This window comes from Boleophthalmus pectinirostris, unplaced genomic scaffold (genome assembly GCF_026225935.1).
Source record: "Boleophthalmus pectinirostris isolate CB_2022bp ecotype Guang Dong unplaced genomic scaffold, ASM2622593v1 HiC_scaffold_15, whole genome shotgun sequence".
In the NCBI taxonomy this organism is placed as follows: Eukaryota; Metazoa; Chordata; class Actinopteri; order Gobiiformes; family Gobiidae; genus Boleophthalmus; species Boleophthalmus pectinirostris.
The window spans coordinates 18,890,557-18,912,783 of NW_026571070.1; the positions used below are offsets into that span (position 1 = coordinate 18,890,557).

Below are 22,227 nucleotides of genomic sequence, written 5' to 3' on the forward strand. Positions count from 1 at the left end.
GTACATTCTTTCAGTAATACATGATTTGTGGCATAAAATGAAGCCACCTGTAATGTCCATACCACTTCATGGGCACATTTTGAAGAGGGTCTTAATGTGTTCAAATGTCCAGCCTTTCTGTATAATTGGTCACACTGACATGTTTCTACAATTAAAAGGGAAGAGACTCACACCAAAAAACTGCAACATTTATTTAAAGACGCGCTCGCCTGCAGAACAGTTTGTGCTTCAGAGCCTTTTAAGCTTCTGATGGATATTGTCATTAAAGTAGCTGTTGTGTTGTGTGCATGTGTGTAACTGTGTGTAACTGTGTGTGACTGTGTGTGTATGAGTGATGGTGCATATTAGAGAAGACTGAGTTTATCCTTGTCTGTGAAAATGATGTGATTATAAACCATTCGTGTTCGCTCTAAAATAAATGTTTTTTTCTTGCTTGGATCAGTATGTTTTAGAAGTATAAATATCTTTTCAATTGTTAACCACGCAGTACATGAAAGTGAGATAACCAATCACACAATCTCAGATTCATCATACTGCATCACTGTGGTAACTATAGTCTTTGTCATCAAAATTTCAAACTTCAAAACTAAAATATGTACTATAGCATTAATGGAAAAGTGGATTTTAATAGTAGTAATAGTAGCAGTACTTTTGGTATTAGTTGTTATAGTAGCAGTATTATTAGTTGTTGCAGCATCCTTAGTAGTAATAGTATTAATAGTAGCAGTAATAGTAGTAGTAGTGATGGTGGTAGTAGCGGTAGTGGTAGCAGTAGTAATAGTCATAACAATGCTACTAGTTGTAGCTATGTTACAGTGACTATAACATCAGTTCCTTTTGTAAGCTTAGCAGTATTTGAAGGGTTGTAGTGCTTGTAGTACAGCTAAAATGAGTATGAAGGATGACTATGTTGTGATAATTATGGAATTAAATGCTTTTGCTTTAAGTTGTTTTGTTGTTATTTTACCGTAATAAACACTTTCTCCACTGTATGTCTGTATAGGAGAGAAGACTCAGGCCTATTGGTTTATAAGGACCACCTGCCGGTCAGCCAGGTTGCTGTGGGTGACACAAACAGACATGGATCGGAGGCCAAGCTCACCGTGGGACCGCTACGATGCCAGGGAGACAGTAAGTGAGGCGTATACATCCATATGTACCGGGAGAGGGGGTGAGGACATTTGGCAACTTGGCAAGGATTAACTCAAAACAAGAACAACAGCAACTATTGAATAATGTCCTTTATTTGTCAGTTTTTTCACATGTACATGTACATACAAAGGAATCGAAACTGGACTTGTCACCCTTATAACATTATACGTACATTATAAGCATAAAATACAATTCATGGGGAGACTACGTGGATCGGACCAGAAGACAGGTGGCTGATAGGAATAAACAGTGCAGCATATCATGAGGATGGGGGAGGAGAAAAAAAAGACAGCCCCAGACCATGCCCCTGTTGTGCTCAGGTGAAAAAATGTTACCACCTTCCTAACCCTCCTCAGGAGTCGGGATACTTACTTTAGTGAGATTGTGCTCTTGGCTGCAAGGTTAGGGCCTGGCTCCACTGCACTCGTCAGCGTTTACGCACATAACCTCGCAAAACCACAGCCGTGCATCAACTCAAAGGCGGCTCCACCAGCAACTGCAGGAGGATGTACATACGCAGCACTGGCTCTGTGTTTGTCAATGGGAAAGCCGATCAAACTTGATTGGGTGTGTTTAGCCACTTGTATCAGGTCCACAGTGAAACTAACAGCTGAACAGGCTTGTATTACCTTCGGTACAGGCTGCCCATGGCAAATGCGAGGATTTCAAAAGTAAATTTTAAAGCACTTATTAACAGTGTTTCTAGACCTGGGCTCTTTCACAAGAACACAGAACTGCCCCGGGAGTAAACGCACAAATACAACCAGAGATTCATGCTCTCTGTGTATTATGATGGGGATACGTCAAAAAATAGGATGGATCCTTTTTTCTGAAATCTGCATGCACAGGACACACTGCTCCATACACGCATCTAGCATGCATTCTAAAAGTTACGCGTCCAAAAGTTGCAATTTTTACGCTTTTTTACATGCCCAGTCAAGTTTGATCAGCTTTCCCATTGACAAACACAGAGCCAGTGCTGCGCTTGTACGTCCTGCCGCAGCTGCCGGTGGGGCACAGCTGTGGTTTCGCAAGAGGCATCCTCCATCTCCGGGCGGCCATCTTCTCTCCTACTTGCCATTTCTACACGTAACGCGCAGCACCAACCCTCCACACCTCTTCTTTTGTACCAAAGCAAAACAGGTCACATATGGGCACAAGGTTACAATGCGCAAGCCGGGAACTGTGGAAACCGTACGGTACGCAAACTTCCCGAACCGTGACAAGTGAACCGAACAGTTCTTTTTTTTTTCATGAACCGTGCCACTCCTAGCTGGCATGTGTTTTGCATATGAATTTTGACATCTAAAACCTTAAACATGAATAACTATCATAGACATTTAAGAGAACAGAAAACAAGAGCACAGGTAAATTTTTGTTATTTTTGTTTTATTTTTTAATAATGCAAAGGGTAATGGGTAATGTTTGGGGCAGCTTTACTCAGCCCTGAAATTGCTAATCTGTACTGAACAAAAGGTAAAAAAGTATTAACTGTTAACTATTAACTATTAACTTGAAAACTACCACTACATGGCATCACAAGGTGGAAAAGGCTAGACAGAGTGACAACAGTTATTCAAATATGTGTAAATAAAATCACACACAACTTCAGGTATGTTTTTGAGGCTTAAAATTCACAGGAATCCATTTTGTGTAATATAGGACCTTAAATTATAAAAGACTTTATGATTTTATTTTATTCGGTGGAGGTATGACCTAAAACTGTAAAACCTTTCAAGTCTTTTTTTTTCAGTGTACAGTGATTTAAATAATCTTTAGCTAGTGTCCTGATTCATAATCCTCTACATTATCAGTGAATTAACACTAGCTTACATCTGCGGATAGCCTCACCATGATTGTGTGTAATCTTCCTCATTATTGGAGGTGGAGTAGACTTCCCATGAGCTCCGATAGGTCACGGCGAAGTCCCCTTTGCCTTTGGGGTGTTCAGGTGCGCACCAAATGTGGGGAATAAAAAGGTTGATAATGTAACCAGGGGCAAATTCACAGTGCACTTTCAAATTATCACTAGGATCTTAAAAAGAGCCAGTGTGCTTATAGGCAGCTGGCTTCAGGATAATGAAAAGTGCTATGGGTTTGCTGCAGGTGCAAAAGAGAGGTTTGAGAGAGGCGGGAGCTCTGGCCTAATTGAGAGGAAATATGTCCGATAATGACCTTCTAGCTGTGAGGGGCCCAGAATAATTCTCAGCTGGTTGTAGGAGTGCTGCAGAGGTGTAACCTTTTTTGGATGGCTCATCAAAGGCTGTATCAAAAGAACTGCTCCAGTCTGTGTGATGGAGCTCTTAGCACAAACCCCTTGTTGACAGCAGGGGTGGGCTTTGGTTGGTGAGGGGCAGCAAAAGGACATGTCGGACTGTGATGTTAAGCAGTATGGAGAGCACTTGAGACTAAAAAGTTAATGGTGATGAGCATTGCTTCAGGCACATTACAAACATCAATAAAAGTGAGATTTTTGTACCCGTTACTTTAAAGGTGCACTTTGTAACTTTTCTGGTGGAGGGTCCCCCTCCTGTTTGTCTCCTTAGAGAAGATGGTACTACTTTGAATCGATTATTTGACAGTATGAAAATAAACTTGGTTATCATAATGAAGACATGTTAATGGTCAGATCTATGGAGAAGCAAGCCTGCACGTAGTGAGAATTCATGTGTTTCAATGCATTACTGAGCTTTTAAATAAACTGTAATTGAATAAATACAAGGCAGATGTGTTTAAGGCCCTACTGTGGAACATTCCATGCAAAGAAATAACATCTCCTTGGAGACAAGCAAGTAGCAGACCCTCCAATGAATACTGAAATACATGCATTCTTACTGTGAGTGAGATCACCTCTCCATAGATCTTGCCCATAACTTAACTTCGCGTCGCATGCTTATTTTTATGGAAATGGCCACATTCCAGGTAAAGCAATAACATCTCCATGGAGACAAGCATTGAGAGCATCCTCCATCTGAAAAGTTACACAGTGCACCAATTGCAGTAATGTTTTCAAAATTTTCTATAAAAGCAATTATATTGTATAAAACTGATACAGCTTTAATTTATCAGAGCAGACAAAGTTTGCACTATAGTTAGGTCAGAATTGCAGATTTAGTTTTCAACATAGTGCTGCCTAAATTGTCTGACAATATGGCATTGCAACGTTGCAACAAATAAAGGTGAAATAAATAAGAGAGCTGCAGTACATTACTACCTATTTTTATAAGTGGTCTATAGAAAAATCACTGTAATCCCACTGGGCCTTGGTCACCAATTCACCTTAGCACCATAAAGCAAGATGAAAACTTACTCCAAATGGGTTAGAATTAGCTTTGAGAATATTGGATTCTCAATAACCCTTGATAAGAAATAATCCACTGAGTAATGTGGTTAACTTTGGCCTATGTGCTGCTCTATAGCCCCTAAAAGATGTATCCTCTTTTACTTCCTCCTTCACTCTGCGCCACAAAATGCCTCTCATTTTCTGTGGTGAAAGAAAAGTTATTACAGAAAATGTCAGCAGAGGTTTTCTATCGCGGAAATGCTCTGTTTGCCAGAGAGCTGATTTGAATAAACTGGATAACTTAAAAAGAGTATTAGTCTTGCTGGAATGATTGCTGGCTACATGCACAAGTCTCCTCTTGACACATGAATTGGTAGTATTAGGAGCGAAGTGCGGTGAGTACAAATCACTTCAGCTCTGCCAAGATTGGAAAAAGTTCTTATTTTTTCCTATTTGTATTGTATGTTCCTTCTCTTTTGTACAACTAGAAAAAGTAGGACCATTTTTAATTAATCTCCTGACACACATATAACACTGGGCTGCTATCTGAACACTGGGAGGAAAACTCACTCGGAATGAAAGTCTTTTGCCGTTTTGTAATTATTGAACAATATTAAAATAGTTTTTAAATATAGTAATAATTATGTATTACAAAATCCCAGCACTTCTAACAGATAGTGTGTTATTTTGTAATACTAATCTTGCTGTCTAAATGTGTATAATGTATTTACTGTATTATCCAAACTCTGTAATGAAACAATTCTTTTACTTAGTCAAATTAGTTTGAAATAACATTTTAATTGCATTGTTGCTGGCTTTTGAGTTTGAAAATAACTCTTCAGACTTATGTAGTGCAGATAATTCAGAAAAACAGTTCTTTATCTCCATGTTTCTTTGACTACAAAAAATGAAATTGTATATTTTCCTTTGACAGGGTCTATTTGCGCATATGGGGTTGTATGCGCTGAGATAAGAACCACATTCTCAGACATCTCTGTTTTTTATTTGTCTATAAGGTCCTATAGCTTTTGTTGCTTTCAAGGTAAACAAACTTTAGCAGAGAACACACACACACACATTGTTATTTAATATAATCAGAAAAACTTGTGTATAATGTAAACTTAGAGCCTACTGGACTCCACTTTCACTAAACTTTTGTGAACTTTTATGACCAATGTGCGTGTTTTATTTAGAGAGAGATACTTTATTTATCCATTATTTCCTCCACTGGTTTAATACAAATTACACATAGGCTCTAACTTCTTCCTTTTAGGGGTTGGGTGTAGTAGTTGGTAGCTCTTATAGCCCCAGGCCTGCACTTCTCTGACTTGTTTTGTGTTTGTTTTAATTTCTTTTGCTGTCCCTCCTGATTTCTGCTGTGAGAGCCTGTATTTTCTACACCAGGCCAACCCTGCTTCACCTGTAGCCGCCTCCCATATTTAAGAAGATCCCCAACACCTTTTCGCCTTTCCCAAAACCTTTCGCCTTTGTGGCCAGTGTGCCAATTAGTGTCTGTCTCTCTTTTGTGTTAGTCAATTTGTGTAATTCAAGTGTTTACTGACTTACTGAGACACTTGTTTACTGTTTATTTGTGCTTTATGTGTCTCTCGTTATAATTTGTCACTCGATTCTGTTTGTGGGCCTACGTGACTCGTTTGTATTGAGACACTTGTAGCTTTTATGGTTTTGTAGTTCACTTGGTTATTTTCTGTACAGTTGATGCTTTGTTTAAATTATTTTTAACCATTTATGTACATATTTTAGAATGTCTTGTTAATTTAACCTTTTCTGTTCCTGTTTATTAAATTATTACTTTATTTATACCATTTTACAACTTGGTTTTTGTTACCTCCCTGACCCTGGTACATATCATAGTTTTCAAGTCGAAGTTTGTGGTTTAAAAAAAAAAGTACCGGAAGTAGTGCTGAGTTTTAAAACGGAATACCTCTACCTATTTCATCAACACAGAAAATTCCGTCCAAAATGTAAGGACAAATGTACAAAGAAAGCATTTTTCTATGTACGTAATATTAAACAACCAAATAAAAGATAAGACAATAGGCAAGATTTTTTAATAAAATAGGGCCAGGCACGTTAATGCATTAATTTTGCGTTAAATAATTAATTCGTCATTGCCGACAATTATTTTTCTCCCCTTAACACAGTTTTTATTATTTATTTTTTCACTGTAAACTTCTGTTGCTCGCTGGCTTTTATTTTGAAAAAGTCCATCATGAGCGAGCCTAGAATTTTGCTTACTGCTGCGGTGCTCACAGAAAACAGTCAGGAAAGAAAAAAGAGAAAGAAAGCAGGATAAACAAACATGGAGAAGGGTAAGGAACTTTTATATGGCCATTTTCATTTTGAAGTTCTTCCAGACGGCGCAGTCGACACAGACAAAGTCATTTGTAACTAATGCAAAGCTCAATTGTCTTATCACTGAAGTTTCACAAGTCTGAAATATCACCTAATAATAATAATAATAATAATATCTTATATGCCTTAGCAACTGACTTTGTTCTGAAAGTGTTTTCTGGTTATGTGTACTGTTACTGTTACTGTTTTTGACTAAGATTCTCATTTTCATATCAAACAGGATAACATTAATGCCATTTTTTTAAGTTGAGATTTACACTGAATACTTTATTTTACTGCTGCTGATCGCATGCACTTTGCTTTTGAATTCAATTCATTAAGTGAAATTCTTGGAATTGGCAAACTTCACTGACATTGGTTCTTTTTATGAGTAAGATTCTCCAAAAAGAAGTATAAACATGGACTTTACAGACTGGTGCCCTGCTACAGTATAATGAAATGTTGCTTGCACAATAATTGTATGGCACTTTCGTTTACATTTCCAATAAAAGTGGGCTATACGCTGCTTTTGAATTCATTAACTGTTTTTAGCATATAACATGCGATTAATCATGATTAATCACAGGAACTCATGCGATTAATGCGATTAAGATTGTTTTTATTTTTGCCCAGCCCTAAAATAAAGATAATTTTGCTAAACATACTCTAGTGAAATGAGTGGTCTAATCGTATGTGCTTTTGGTTGAGTAGTTATGGGAGACAGTAGCTTAGCTGGTAGAGCATTTCTCCACTGATACAAAGGTTGGCGATTCAAATCCCGCTCTCAACATAAAATATCACTGATGGAGCGGTCATATCTACAGACTGGTGGTGCAGTTCCAGCTCCCACAGATGAACGCTGTTGTTTTGTCCTCGGGCAAGACAGTTAACCCACCTCACCCCTGTAGTGTCTGTGTACACTGGTGTGTGAATGTGGGTGTGAATGGGTGAGTGGTTTCTTGATGTAAAGTGTTTTTGAGTGCCATGAAGGTGGAAAAGCGTTATATAAAAATGTGACCAAATGTGACAACATGTTCAGCTTGAACGGAATCCTTTCTTCTTGCAAAACATGAATAGCGAAATTTAGGAGAAATGAACTGTTGGCGTGTTGTGTAGAATTATATTTACCCGAATAGATGTGTGTATTTAGATAAGAGCTCTATTCCCAGAGCCTTCCATTGCAACAGTCCCAGTCGTTTTGGTCTTTTCAGGAGTAAACATCAGATAGAGCAGGCACACACATTGAGAGGTCTGGTTAAATCCACTGATGTTCCTCTATCTGTCCACTCTTCTAATCAGTGCTGGCACATGGCTCTCTGCGGGGCTTCAGGTCAGAGCAAAGACACACGCAGCCCCGGCCCTGTTACCCCCTCATTCATAAAGCTGTCTTCTGCTGTCTACACTGGCACCAGCCCACCAGCCGCGCTCCCTCCCTGTCAGCTCCAGGAGAATTAATTGTGCACTGGGGCTGCACAATATAGAAAGATATTGTGATGTGGCTGTTCAATACTGTTATTTCAACATTACTGTGAGATTTGAATATACTTTTTGGCAGCCATTTGAGTTGTATTATAACTAAAAGTACATTCAGTACTAGTGAATGTTTGTGTCATTGCAATATAGGCCTATTCAGTTTGCTACAACCCTTTCTGTTTCATATGTGGCTAATGAAATAATGAAAAGACAGTGAAAGAATACGATGCGAAGCATGGCATAGTTCAAAATTGTTGAGATGCTCTTTAGAGAGGGCATCTTTTTAACTTGAAAATATTTCAGTAGGTGTCTGTCTCAAAAAATGTGTATAGAAGATCAGACAAGACCAAAACTAAGACTGTCTGTTTAGAAAAGTTTAAAAGCGTTTATTGCATCTATTAAGGATACAAACATATGCACCAACATAGCCTTCATCTGGGAGCAAGGACAAATACAGGTGTTTGCAATATTATGAAAAGAAATATATACACAATATACAAAGTTTAGGCAGTAAATGTCTTTGTTGTCTGTTTCCATACACATTTTTAAGATTTTACCCTAGTACAGACTAGAGGTCTGCACAGGACTGAATTTTCACCCACCCGCACCCGCACCGTGCAGTCCTGCTCCCGCCCACATCTGCAATATTTTGTCCTACTCTTTCAAACACAAAGAACAGAAAGGAATTAATTAAAATGTGTGCTAGATTATCCGCAAATTTAGGCTGCTTAACATATTTTTATTAATGCCAAAAAAAATCCAGCACAAATTATGCATGGTAGGCATACATTCATCAATTGTATATTTTACTTTACACTCATATTTAGTTTGCGGGACTGCAGTTTATCATCCCACCCGCCCGCTCCCGCATTGTGCAGTCCCGCTCCCGCCCACGCCCACAATGAGCTTTCAAAATGTGTCTCACGCAGCACTGTTTTGCGTCGGGTCCCGCGGGTGCAGGGCTCTGGTACAGACAACAACTTAAATATTTGTGGGAATGGAGCCACCAGCTTCCTTAACCTACTAAATACAACCACTGTTCTGGTGATATAATAAAGATTTATTTATTTATTATTTCCTCTAGTTTCCCCATGCAACCCAACCAAAAAAATAAAAACAGACCTATCTTCATCATACAGTCTTTGCTTCAGTCCTACCACTTTCCCAGTCCAAGCCTTCAATGTTTAAATCACCAAATATGAAGACAGTTTCAAACACTCGGCTGCCCAAATGTAAAATACTACTGTTTTACTGCAGACAAATACTTTAAAATGACATGTCTATTTTTTCGCTGATCCATTTAACGGTGAACACCAAATGGATTAATACAGCTATGAGAACTTTCTATCTTTGTATAGTAGGAAACTGCCGCGGATTTTTTATGGGAAATAAAATCCTGTAGAGAGGAAAAGCAAACATGGATTTAATCTTTAGCCGAGCAGCAGCATGATTACAATAATAATGTTTCCTGTATTATCTGCTGACTGCTCATTTGTCATACAGACGAACAGTGTGGCAGCCATTTTGCAGGTTAGCGATTTTTTTTATTTTCAATTTTGCATAGAAAGCTGTAGCATATAGTCAGAGGAGGAAGTATTAGTAGTATTCATGTGAAAGTATTGTTAAAGGAAAAAGAAAATTATATTAAATTTTACCAAGGTCAGTGAGAATTGCAAAGTCTAACTGCTGTGCATTAATACGTAATAACTTACAAGTAGTCCGGCAACAGCCAAATCACTGTTCTATATCACTGCTCTGCTGCCATCACATATACACAACACATAGCAACTGGTAAACAAATGCTCTACTGCTGTGTGAAGAATATAGTCCCTGGCATCATTAAAAACTCTGAAATAGCTCATATTTTGGACATTTACCGACAGGGAACAGGCTTTTCACATTTACAAGTGAGACATTTCAGTTTGTAGCCGTGGTATAAGCACATTATACAACTTGGAGCTGTGCGCACTTCTCCTTGTTGTTTAATGATTACGTATCACTGCCACTGCTCTGCTGCCATCGCCATAACATCACCATAGCAACGGGTAAACAAATGCTCAATTGCAGTGAGTAGAATGTAGGGACTAGTTTCTTTCAAAACACTAACAGAACTGATATTTAGACGAGTACAGACAGTGAACAGATTTTGTTTTTCAGTTTGTAGCCATGTTATAAGCACATTAAACAACCCGCTTACTTTTACTATTTTACATAGTACAAAAATGACATTAAAGGTGCTCTGTGGAACTTTATGGTGAATGTTCCGTCACTCTTGCCTTGCTTCAGATATTTCAGAGTATGGCATTAAAGCTGTCTATCTCTCATCCATTCTATTACAAGTATTACAAGTGTTATTAGTACTAAAAAAAAATTTTAAATCACTTCAAATCAGGCATTGTTACTGTGAGTGAGCACTCCTTTCCACAGATCAGACCTATAACTTGGCCTAGTGGTGTCTCTAATGTTGTAGTGTTGAACCTTCAAAATGAATAACATCTACAGAGTCAAGCAGGTCGTACACTTCACTAAAAAAACTTATCCCACCTTTAAATGTATCTTGTAGCACTAAGTCGGACTCATTACAAGCTAATTAAACCCGTATCCATTTTTCAACATTTGTAGTCCATTTGGCAAACAGGAAGTGACCTTGTTCTGTCGGAGTCCAAAACATGACAAAACACCTGCCTCTACTTTTCAAACTGGTGTTGCGCTCATTATGGTCCCCCCATCAACAATCTGGTGCAGCTTCCTCTAATGTCCCTCCATCACAAAGCTGCCAACATACCAACAAACCATGATTTAATGACCCGCGACTTCACATCTGCTCCTGTTGCACTATGGCAGGGACATTTACTAAAGATGAAGCCCACTCGTCTCTTTATTTTCCATTGTAGCTGATTGAGACAAAAAGCCTTGATGTTGACCAGCAGTAGGTTATTATTATCATCATATTTTGCTAAATGTCATTTATTTTTATTCAATGAGAAGTTGAGCAGGAATCAAAATAAGCTGTACAAGCATGATGTGTGATGTTTTATTATGTGAAAATCTGTTGTTCATCTGGCAATACTCTCACTTGATCCAAGGTTATGTCATGGGGAAAGTAGGCTAAGCTGATGGAAGGAAGACTGTGCACCACTGGCCCCTCAGACCACCAACAGTCATGCACCCATCACACTAGGCAATGTGGGTGGTGTCTTGCCTAATGGCACAACAACATTTTTTGCCACTGGCACCTCCTGATATTCCCAGCGGCCTCCAATCCAAGTACTAACCAATCCCAAAGTAGAAGACTATAATTAGGGTCTTAAAAGTCTTAAAAAGGTCTTAAATTTCATGTTCCTAAATTAAGGCCTTAAAAAGTATTAAATAATGTTCTCCAAGTCTTATTTTTTTCACAAAGGTCTTAAATTTAGCCTATATTTTTGTATACTCAACTGAGCTGCAGTGCAATGTTAAATGGAGGGAGGAAAAAAAAAATCAACAACGTGAAATCATATAAGGTGAATGAACGTGTAATTTGGAGTATGCGCAAAAAATACTTTGGTTTCTGACGCCGGCAGCAATGAGTGAACAATCAGTACAGTGGAGGAAGACGCTGGATGGATCATGGGGAATTGTGGGTTTAGATTCTAGATATAGTAGTTGGTTGGTCATTATTAAAATTGGATCTGGTGTTTTTTGCCTGCATAATGGGTAATGTTGGTCTTCATTTTCATTTAAAAAGGTCTTAATGTCTCAAATTTGGGGTAGTCAAACCTGGGGATACACTGATAATATAGTAATACTCAAGTAGAAGTAAAAACAAAACAAAAAACACACCATAACTACTATAAACACTACTATGACTACTACTCCTACTGCTACTACCTCTACTACTGCATACTACTGTATGTAAAACAATATTTCTGAAATGATGTGACCAAATGGACAAACTGACTCCCAAATGAAAATGACATTGAGCTATATTGTGCCCACCAAGAAAAAGGAAAAGAGCGCATATATTATACATTGGCCCATTAAGGCATATTAAACATATATTAAAGATTTCACACGTGAATAGGTATCGTGTCAATGATTGATGCTCCTCGTACCGCAAATGGAGCACTGTCTTAGTAAGAGCAATGATGATTGGCTGCTGCATAATGGGTTTTCATAAGGCAATGACTAATGTCTTGAGCAGTCATAAGAAAGTTTTAGCCACTTGTGTAAGCACTGGTGAATTTGCACAGGTTTTTTCTCCCTCATGGCCAACTTTGAGTGTGCGTGCCCCGGCATTAATGAAGTTGGTAATGACAGTCTATACAGTGGCAGGCAGACAGAGAAGAATTAGTCTCATTTATTGATGTTAAAAGGCTTTGGACAATTTAATAGATTGGAATGGAAATAGATGGTGAAATGAAGCTAGAACCGCATATATTACATTGTGTTATTAAAACCAGAATGTACCTTTTCAAAGCATCATGGCTGACCATAATGGACACTACACCCAAATAATCTGTAGTTAGAAGCCTTTAGTCACAATATTTCAAACTTTATTTGGTAAAAAAAAAAATGTAATAATGTACAACAAAAATAATAATTTGATTAGCTGAATAATGGAAGAATCATTAGTTGTAGCCGTATTGTTAAACATAGCAAGTACCACCAGAACTAATGTTTATCTTTCACTAGATCTAAACCAGATCTATAACAGGACTTTATTAGGTATAAACAAACTTAAAATAGGACATGCCTGCATCATTTCATAAAATGTTGCACATATTTGAACTGTGGAAAAACCAAGTACCACCTGAAGGAACTTACGTACCACTACCACAGTTTGAGAAACACTGGCCTATCTCATCAAATGTGGACGGCAACATGGTAAACCCAGGGCATTAACTGAACAAAACTGGTTCAAAACTGATTCATATAAAGTCTGGGCAAATGGAGTTTAAAATGCAGACAACTGTGCAGTACATTCAAACACATTTCAAACCTGGACTCCTCGAAAATGGAAAAATTGCATGTAGTTACTGCCATCTTTCTTCAATGAACATATTTTTATTTGAGAACTTTTCCTGTTGTTTGAACATGTGATGACTGCCTTAATTAGAAAGAAAACTGTCAGAACTGAGACTTTGAAATAACACATCATTAATGAGTTTTTAATGCGATATTTACTCTGAAACAGAAGATGAGAAAAATGACACCGCCGTATGTCACCTGCCGTTGTGTATCACAGGGGTTTGGATAAAGATAAAGATAAAGATAGTGAAGGTGAGATTGAAAGGGGAAATGGTTCGACTCTGAAGAAGACACACCTCTATCACAAGAGAAATTAAAATTATATCACTCAACTTAGGTGAAACTTATAGTGGGAAGTATAAAGTTTAATCAACAGTACACAAATTATACATACCCAGCTTGGTCCAATTGCCATTTAAACTATACTACAACCTAGCTTTAAAGCTACACCATGTAACTTTTTGTGTTAAAGTTTTTAACTCTGACTCTTATTTGGCCAGATGGAGGGCCTCTTGCTGCTTGTTTTTATGAAAATGTTGTTCAACTTCATCTTTCATCTTTGGCTATTATATTATTATACAGTATGGAATAAAATTCACATATCTCCATGAACAATGTTCCAAAGTATGGTTTTAACATTCAGTGTCCATGGACTCATGCAGGTGACGTGCCACCTCCAAAAAGTTAGAGTTGCTTTAATACTAACAAAATGGAACAAACTACTCACTTTTTGCTTAAAAGTACAAAAATATAAATGAATAATCCAGTTGGGTAGGCCAGGTTTATGTTTCATCCCCATTACAGTTATTCTTACAACATTTAAGATCATTCCTTGCATGGTGCTATATTTAAAGTTTGTGTCCCTGCCACAGAACTCAATCAAAAACTCCTCAGAACCACCTGCCTAGCACCAGTGGCAATAACAATAATTAAACCCAAACATCAAAACCAAGTTAGTTGAGTTTAGTGTGGCCAGGCCCCGTCTCTTGGCCATGACCGTGAATGCTAATTGCTATGCTAATGTGCCCATGTATTTGAGTGGAGTGTGCTTGTTTGTCCTGGTAATGACCGCAGACAGTCAGTCATCCTTACCATCTGCCCGAGCTGGCTCCTGACCCATCTGCTGTAGCATGCACGCATGAATCATCTCGTTGATCCCGGCCCCAAACTCGACCTTTAACCTCTGTCTCTGCACCGCGGACTTCCTCTCTGCAGTTTCCACACAAATCCCCAGGGGGCGCACATATGTCAACATCTGTTCACACCTCAGTTCATCCAGTTCATTTTGTCCATATGAAAGGCCCCTAATAGACCAATGATACTGAGGTGAGATTATAACAGTGCCTTTGGTTCTAAATTCAGTGTAACTATTTTGTGTCCTTGTAACCTTCTGTACAAGTGTGTGTATTTATGTCGTTCATTTGCACGGACTCTACGTCAAAATTGGGATTAAAATTAGCCTAGACCCAAACTAAACCAGGAGAAAACCAGGACCAAACTTCAAGTCTACATCAAGAAGCATGTAATTTTTATTCTTTCAGTATTTAGTAGCCTTATTTTTATTCAGGTCATAAGTATTTGTGAGCTTTCTCAAATAGCTTTGAGGCTAAATGGAAGCAGTCCAGAATTACATATATTACCAGGTCTTTGCCATCTTCTTAACAACTTCCCCAAAGACTTCTCTATACTCACACACTCACGCAGAGTGTTTTGTTTCAGTTGAATGAGTTTGTTGTGAATCATCAGTGCAGGGTTTGTGTCATTAAATGCTGTTAACTGATTGTGGATGTTTTATTCTGACAGCAGTGGGCCTTTGACAGAGCCAGTGTCAGTGATTTCTTTGTTTGCTGTAATCATGTTGTATTGTGAGGACACCGCAGTAGTCAACAGATCCACAGATCTAATTAGTCACAACTAAAAAATATTATTAAATTTGTTCTAGCTACTTTGCTTTTTAATATACATGAAAAAGTACTTTGCTACTTTACTCAATTTCCTGCTACCACCTAATACTTTGGTGAGTTACTTTTACTTCTTTTTATTATTTTTATTTTTATTTTATTTTATTTTTTTATTTGAGACAGGGACAGCACACAATTTTTGCATTTTACCTTAACAGGAGAGATGCATTGTACATCAGGTTGTAGCATCAGTGCTAATTTCCACCTGTAGTCCCTGGACAGATTCATTGATTGATTGTATTTAACTTTTCTTTGCTGCTTCTCTTTTTTAGATGGATTAAACAAGGGATTCTAGGTCTAAAATCCTTTAAAGATGCATTGTGTAACTTTGCTGGTGGTGGATTGCTTTGTCTGGAATGTTTCACAGTATGGTGTTAAACCTTTGCATCTTCATGGAGACAAAACCAGACCAAGTTACAGGTCAGATCTGTGGAGAGGCAATCCCGCTCACAGCCAGTATGCCTGTTTTTCTAAGTTTTTTTGAGCTACAAAACCACCTGTTTTTGAATAAATCTAAGCTAGGGCTGTTTAATGTCATACTGTGGAACAGTCAAAGCAGAGCAATTACATCTCCATAGAAACAAGCAGGTGACTGACCCCCAAGAAAATCTTTAATTTATCTGCGTTTGGACCTGCTGAAGCATAAAAGGCTACAGTATAGTTTTCATCTAGAACATCAATAGTAGAGAACAAAATAGAGTAGGCTACTTCTTTCACAATTGTGACCACTTCAACCAAGAATACATACAAATAAACACATGACAAAATAGATGCCAACAAACAAAAAAATCCTTTGTTGTCGTAAAACTCCCCCACTTCAGCCTCGCTGAGTCCTTACTCATCTTGGCTATGAATAGATATTTACCATAGACATACTTCTATGCTCTGAGCATCTCTCATAGCTTATTGGAACAAGTACAAGTCATAAACCAGTTTACGAGAATAACATTTGCTTTATTACAAACTGAACTTTATCGTCATGCATAAACAAACTGGCTCAGAAGACAGCCATCCTATTCTGTGGAGCAGGTGGTCCCACATAACGATTATTTGGTCGAACTTGGATAATGAAATCTGAGGGATAAAACAAATTTGAATTGCTCAGAAGCATCAAGGCATCACTGGGTTTACTGGGGTTTAGTTTGGGAATGGCAGTTATGACTAAGAAAAACATTTGCTTGATAAACAGTTCAATATGGGAGTTATAACTGTGGAGCAGCACCAAGCCAAACTAGTTACATCTGTGGATCTGGCAGAAGCAAAAGCCTGGGGTTTACGCTCGGCATTCTCAGTTTTCCTGTCCAACTCTCTGGGCTCACTTTCAAGCCTTAATTTTTGGAGCTGTCCACCAGACCCTCTCCCCTGCCCCTCTTATCACTCTGTGGTTTGGCAATTTAGAGCAAATCTCTCAGAAACTGTCCTTCATTTTTAGACAAGTCAAAGGAGACTGATACTGATGGTTTAAGTGCCACCACCAACTGTTGACTTCTTTAAAAATGTTCCACCAAGACCAGGGGGGAGAATATTTAGATCTACATAGTGAAAGCATGTAAAAATGAAGAAAAAAATTAAAAAGATAGATTTCCTCACTGGATAAAAACCTAGAAAAGTATTTAAAGGTACACTACATAACAATTCCAGTGCAGGGTCCATTACCTGCTTATCACAGCTACATTACAGTTCAGATCTGTGGAGAGTCACCCCTATTCACTAAAGAAATTATTGTATTTTTAGCAGTAGAAACATACATAATGAATAAATGCTTATGAATATGTTTAATGTCATACCATGGAACATTCCAGGCAAAGCAATACATTGGCATGGAGACAGGAAGGTAGTGGACCTGTAACTTAAAGGTGTAACTTTCTTAGGCTGTGTTTATATGATGACGGTCTGAACAGAAGACACAAAAGTGGCGTTGCGTCTTCACTTTTTATTCTGCGTTTAGACAAGCTTTTTTGGGAGGAAATCTGCGTGCATTCGGTGATGCGAAAGTGTGTTGAATTTGATTTGGTATGCATGCCAGGCGACTAGGTGGTAATGTATGTGACGTAAACGCATACACAACGTGAGCAGATCTAACCAGAGTTTTGCGTCTTGGGCAGTGTAGACGGAAACGCTACGGCGGAGCATATTCAACTTTTCCACTCTGCCGGTTGTTTTCCGATTTTTTGCATTTTTAAGCCCCAAAACACTGTCACCATCTAAACGAAAAGCTCTTCTGATAAAATATTTTGCTGTTTTTACCCACAATCGTTCTCATGTAAACAGGCCCTTAGGTGGAGGGACTGCTCTTGTCTCTATAGAGATTAATTATTTAACCAGAATTCAATGCAATTTATTGTATTATGGTTGTTTTCATTTCTAAAATGATCTTGAACTCATACATTTTTCCTATGAGCGGGTCTGCCTCTCCACAGATCTGTCCCATAACTTGGCCTGAAGACGTCACTTGCTTGTTTCCATGGAGAAACTTTAAAACAATGACTGTTGAATATTCCTGGCAAACCAACAACGATTGTGCCAAACAGGTGACAACCAGGCTAAAAGTTCCGTTTAACTTTGAACTACATGACACCCTTTTCTTCAATTTATACTTGTTTGCTTCTCATTCTGAAATATCAAAGGTTGCCCAACTTATATTTGTAGTGGATAGCTGCTTGGTTTTAGCTGAAGTTTACAATAATGTACACAACATTTACAGCAGTATCAGACTTCATACACATTTCCTTTCCATTCTTTTTACTCTCCCTTCAATAAAGAAATAAACTTCAAAGACAGAAATCACAAAGCTCGCATCAGCTGTGTGTTGTTGGCTTGTATCCGCCTATTCCTCAGTGACCAGACGAGGCTCTGACTATGAGGAGGAGGGGCTCGGAGCTATCATTAGGGAACTGTTATCTCCTCATACCAGGATACCACACACACTCGTACTACGCCTCTGTTTGGTCACTTCACATGGACTTGGACTGCATTCCACAGCATTACTAGCTACAGAGACCACCGCCATTTGCATATGTGGGCTTATAGGCTGCACTTGAAAGCCCCCTTTGAAATTGACTTTAATGTACAAGAATGTGTGTATTAAAGATTTTTACATGCTTGGTTTGATGTTGTTAATATTGACAGAGCGCAGCTAATTTATGCTTTGTTCAATTATTAAAACGTGCAGTGAGTATTTTGAAGTTAGCTCGTAGTTCATGTTTGTTACTCTGACCTTTAGACTAATGATCTTGGTGTCACCTTTACATATCCTCATCCGTCCTGTGCCCTCCGCAAGAAATTGTTATATAGATATAGTTACTGTAAAGTAAGATAACAAAAACACGTTTCAAAAAGGAAAATCAATGTTTTCAAGTTATTGGTGAATATCTTCAATTTTAATTACATCTTAATCCCATTATTTAAAGATAAAACGTACAGTCAGTTTGAACATCTTCTGGGAGATCGAGCATCTAAAAACATACGGATAATACTAATAGTCTTTCTGTCTCTTTTTATGATTAGTTTGTTCAGTCATTTTAAAAAGCAACAAGTAGTACATAAGGAAATACTGTAGAAAACTAGATCACGCACAATGATCTGTATTAATATTTTAGCTGTACTTTAATGTGCAGTAACTTTGAACTGTTTCGTGGGCAATCAATATCCTTACCTTGAACTACGTTTTCTCATCATTTTGAAACGTGCTTTGAAAGTATTGATATACACCAGGCTTTTAATTGCTGCTGTGTTCAATAATTTAACCAGTTATTTTAGATATGTACAGATTTAGAATTCGCTATAAAGTATAGTATAAACTGTGTGCCTGTTGCTCTGACCTTTAAGAGAAATAATATTGATATCACATCTCTCTCCACCTCCAGATCTCCTTTTGCCCTGCACTTGCCCCGAGCCCCTCTGCATCCCCCAGCGCTAACTGCCCTCTTCGAGACATGGCACTTCTCTCTCTCTCTTTCTTTTTCGCTTTCTCTATCTCTCTCCTTCACCACTCTTTCAATATTCGGTTCAACGATTTGGCCTTTTCTCCTCCTTTCTCACCAGGCTCTCCATCATTCCTGAGTGATGGTGGAGACTCGGTGAGGGGACGGAGGAGACAGCGACAGAGCCATAGTCTGATAATTCATCTGCAGCTGTTTAGCATTCACTCACTTTGTCTTCATTAGGGCCCGACGGTCGCGCTTCATTCAAAAGTCATTAGAAAAGTTGTCCGCAAAAAGACACTACATTTTCTAGCCCTGTCCTCTTAGAAAGTGAGAAAGATTGATTTCCAGATATCTTCTTATTATTCAATGGAGATGGAATATAATGAACCTGAGTACTTTTTGTGTCACTTCCAAGTCTGGATTAATAGAGAAAGTACACAAAAATCTATGCTAGAAATCCCAAGAATTTGTTGTGTTGTGGTATTATATCGGAAGATTTTGAAGTGTATTTTAGTTGTATTTTCAGTTTTGTGTCAATTTTTTTCCCAGTCTTTTTCAGAATACAGTACAGTATAATTAGTAGTAATGCAGGAACAAATAAACCTGTCAAAAAAAAATAGGAAGTGAGCATGCACTTGCTTCTGACTCCATCAACTCTGCCTCCAATTGACTTTCTTTTTTCAAATTTACCTTTTATTGAAAAAGCAGATTATACATTGCATTAGTGTAGAATAAAATCACACGTTCCTGCTTTTGCATTTTTAAAAACATATAAAAACTCAGGGGACCAGGGAACCTCTTTCACAAAATTAACAAAACACTGCAAATATGAAGTAGTTTTATATGAAGTCTGATCTCACCGGCTTTACATACTCCTTCCATTTAGACCACATCTTGTAAAATAAATCTAGTTGCACTTTCAATAAAAATGAAACCTTCAGACTATCAGTCCAGTTCTCAATTGTTGGTCACTCAGGTTTAAGCCACTTCCTTGTTATTGCCTTTTTACATGCTGCCAAGAGAATATAGAGTAATCTCTTGTTTGTGTTGTTAAAGCCGTCTAATACTAACTTACCAAGATACAAGGCTTCAAATGACAGGGGGAAAACAAATGAAAAAACATTTTGTAGATGTTGATGAATCTCTGACCAGTGTTCTTTCCAATGGACTTTCTATTGAAAATTCATTGCCCCTCTCTCTGTAACTGCTGCTGTCAGGCTCGTAATGTTTTGTTTATGTCTTAAAATGTTCCTATTAACCTGCTCTACTTGAACCTGCATGGTGTTTTTATTTTGCTATTTTCTCTGTAAATCAACTTATGAACATTAATAACCGATAAATCAGGTTATTTCCCCAAGGTCCCTTCGACTAGAGTTAGGAACAGGTTTGATTGACAGCGTTGCTAAGCGCCCGTTCCCTGTTAAACCATCGGTGTGGGTGGGAAGAGCCATTACCTTTGACACTCTCATTCCTGATTGGCTCTTTGGATACTATGAATTCCAAATACGGAACTCTCATTTATTGACAATGAGTAGGTGTAGTAATTATTTGTAGCAAGCCTTGGTAAAAAGTAGTTATATGAAATGTTACTAGTAATGTTAAAATTTACAATGTGCTTACTTTTTGTTGGCAGTACTTTTTTTTTGTTCACTGATTTGAGTACAATAAGTAAATTATTATTAATTTTGAACCATGACAGATGTGATTCATTCATTTTTATCAAGCCACACACTGGAGATGATCTCATTTTATCCAGATGGGATAGTGGGTCTTTCAAATCAAATAATAAAGTCTGCCTGGTCATTTATAACAGTATACAACCCAAATGTAATCTCTCTCATCATTGATTGTACTGTTTGCTTGTTTGCTTTGTGATAACAGGATCTATTTGTCATTGTTTTTGCAGCTGACTACTGGAATGCAGCGTCGTTCACCACTCCATCATCCTACCTGCACTTTGCCACTTTCCAAGGCGAGACCAGCGCAGACATCTCCTTCTATTTCAAGACCAGCGCCCCCTATGGAGTGTTTCTGGAAAACCTGGGCAATACAGACTTCATCCGACTGGAACTCAAATGTAAGAGCCATCAGGTTTCATTATCTCATTTGCATGTAAAATAAATGAATAAATATAAAAAGCAATTACTCTGGGAAAAGAGGTGGATTGCACCTTGAATGAGTCCTGTGACAAAAGCTTTATGTTGATATTAAATGATTTGAACATGTTCCATGGACATCTCCTTCAGATCTGATTAAAGGCTTCTGTCTTTTTATGGTAGGATCTTTGAGTGGATTATTTATCCAAAGATTACTTGTTATGTTGTATAAATTACATTAACTTCAAATTATAAATCAGATGTTCAGACAATGACTCTTCCTTGGATAGTAGTTTACCTTTTTTTAGTAGTTTATTTATTAATTTATTATTTTATTTATATTATTTTTTACACCAGAAAACAAAGTATTCCAAGTTTTAATCACTGTTCATTTTACTAAACAAAACTCTTGAAACTTTTAGAGCCATAGAGTGAAACATACCAGAGGTTAGCTGGTTTAAACATAGCCAGAGCCCATACTGTAGTTGTGTCCCTGGGCAAGACACCCACTCTAGTCCATCTATATGTCTCCTCATGACAGAAAGGGCATACAATGTTCAACTTCTTTACTGAACAACCCTGAAGGGATAAATGATTAAATTAAATATAGATTGAGCTTGCCAACAAAAGTACATCCAGATATTTTAGCTAAATTAATAATTCCTTCTAATCAGTCAATACATATAAATATTCACATTTTTTGTAATTTTATAAAGCTCAATGCAAGTCTGTCTGAACTGGTGTCTCTTATGGAGCACTGCGGATGAAGCTCAAATATACCTGTAAAATGTTTGCATAAGGACATAAGCCCATTTCTCACTCTTGTATGAGGTGTGCTAAATGCTAATAGTATTTGTAGTTCAAATACACACTCCAGACACAGCGTTTACCTTGGTGATTATGGTGCAGTACTTCAGGTGATTGCAGCAAAGAGAGCAATCATTTATTTAGGGTAATTGGTGTATGTTTAA

General features: G+C 37.8%; 1 protein-coding gene across 1 annotated transcript in view; it reads left to right on the forward strand.

Moving 5' to 3' along the window:
* The window catches only part of cntnap2a (contactin associated protein 2a), a 269,259-nt gene that overhangs the window by 192,617 nt on the left and 54,415 nt on the right, over positions 1-22,227 (forward strand). The window contains 2 exon segments of the mRNA XM_055151264.1: positions 1,004-1,131; positions 21,067-21,237. Of these exon segments, the coding sequence (XP_055007239.1) occupies positions 1,004-1,131; positions 21,067-21,237 (299 nt within the window).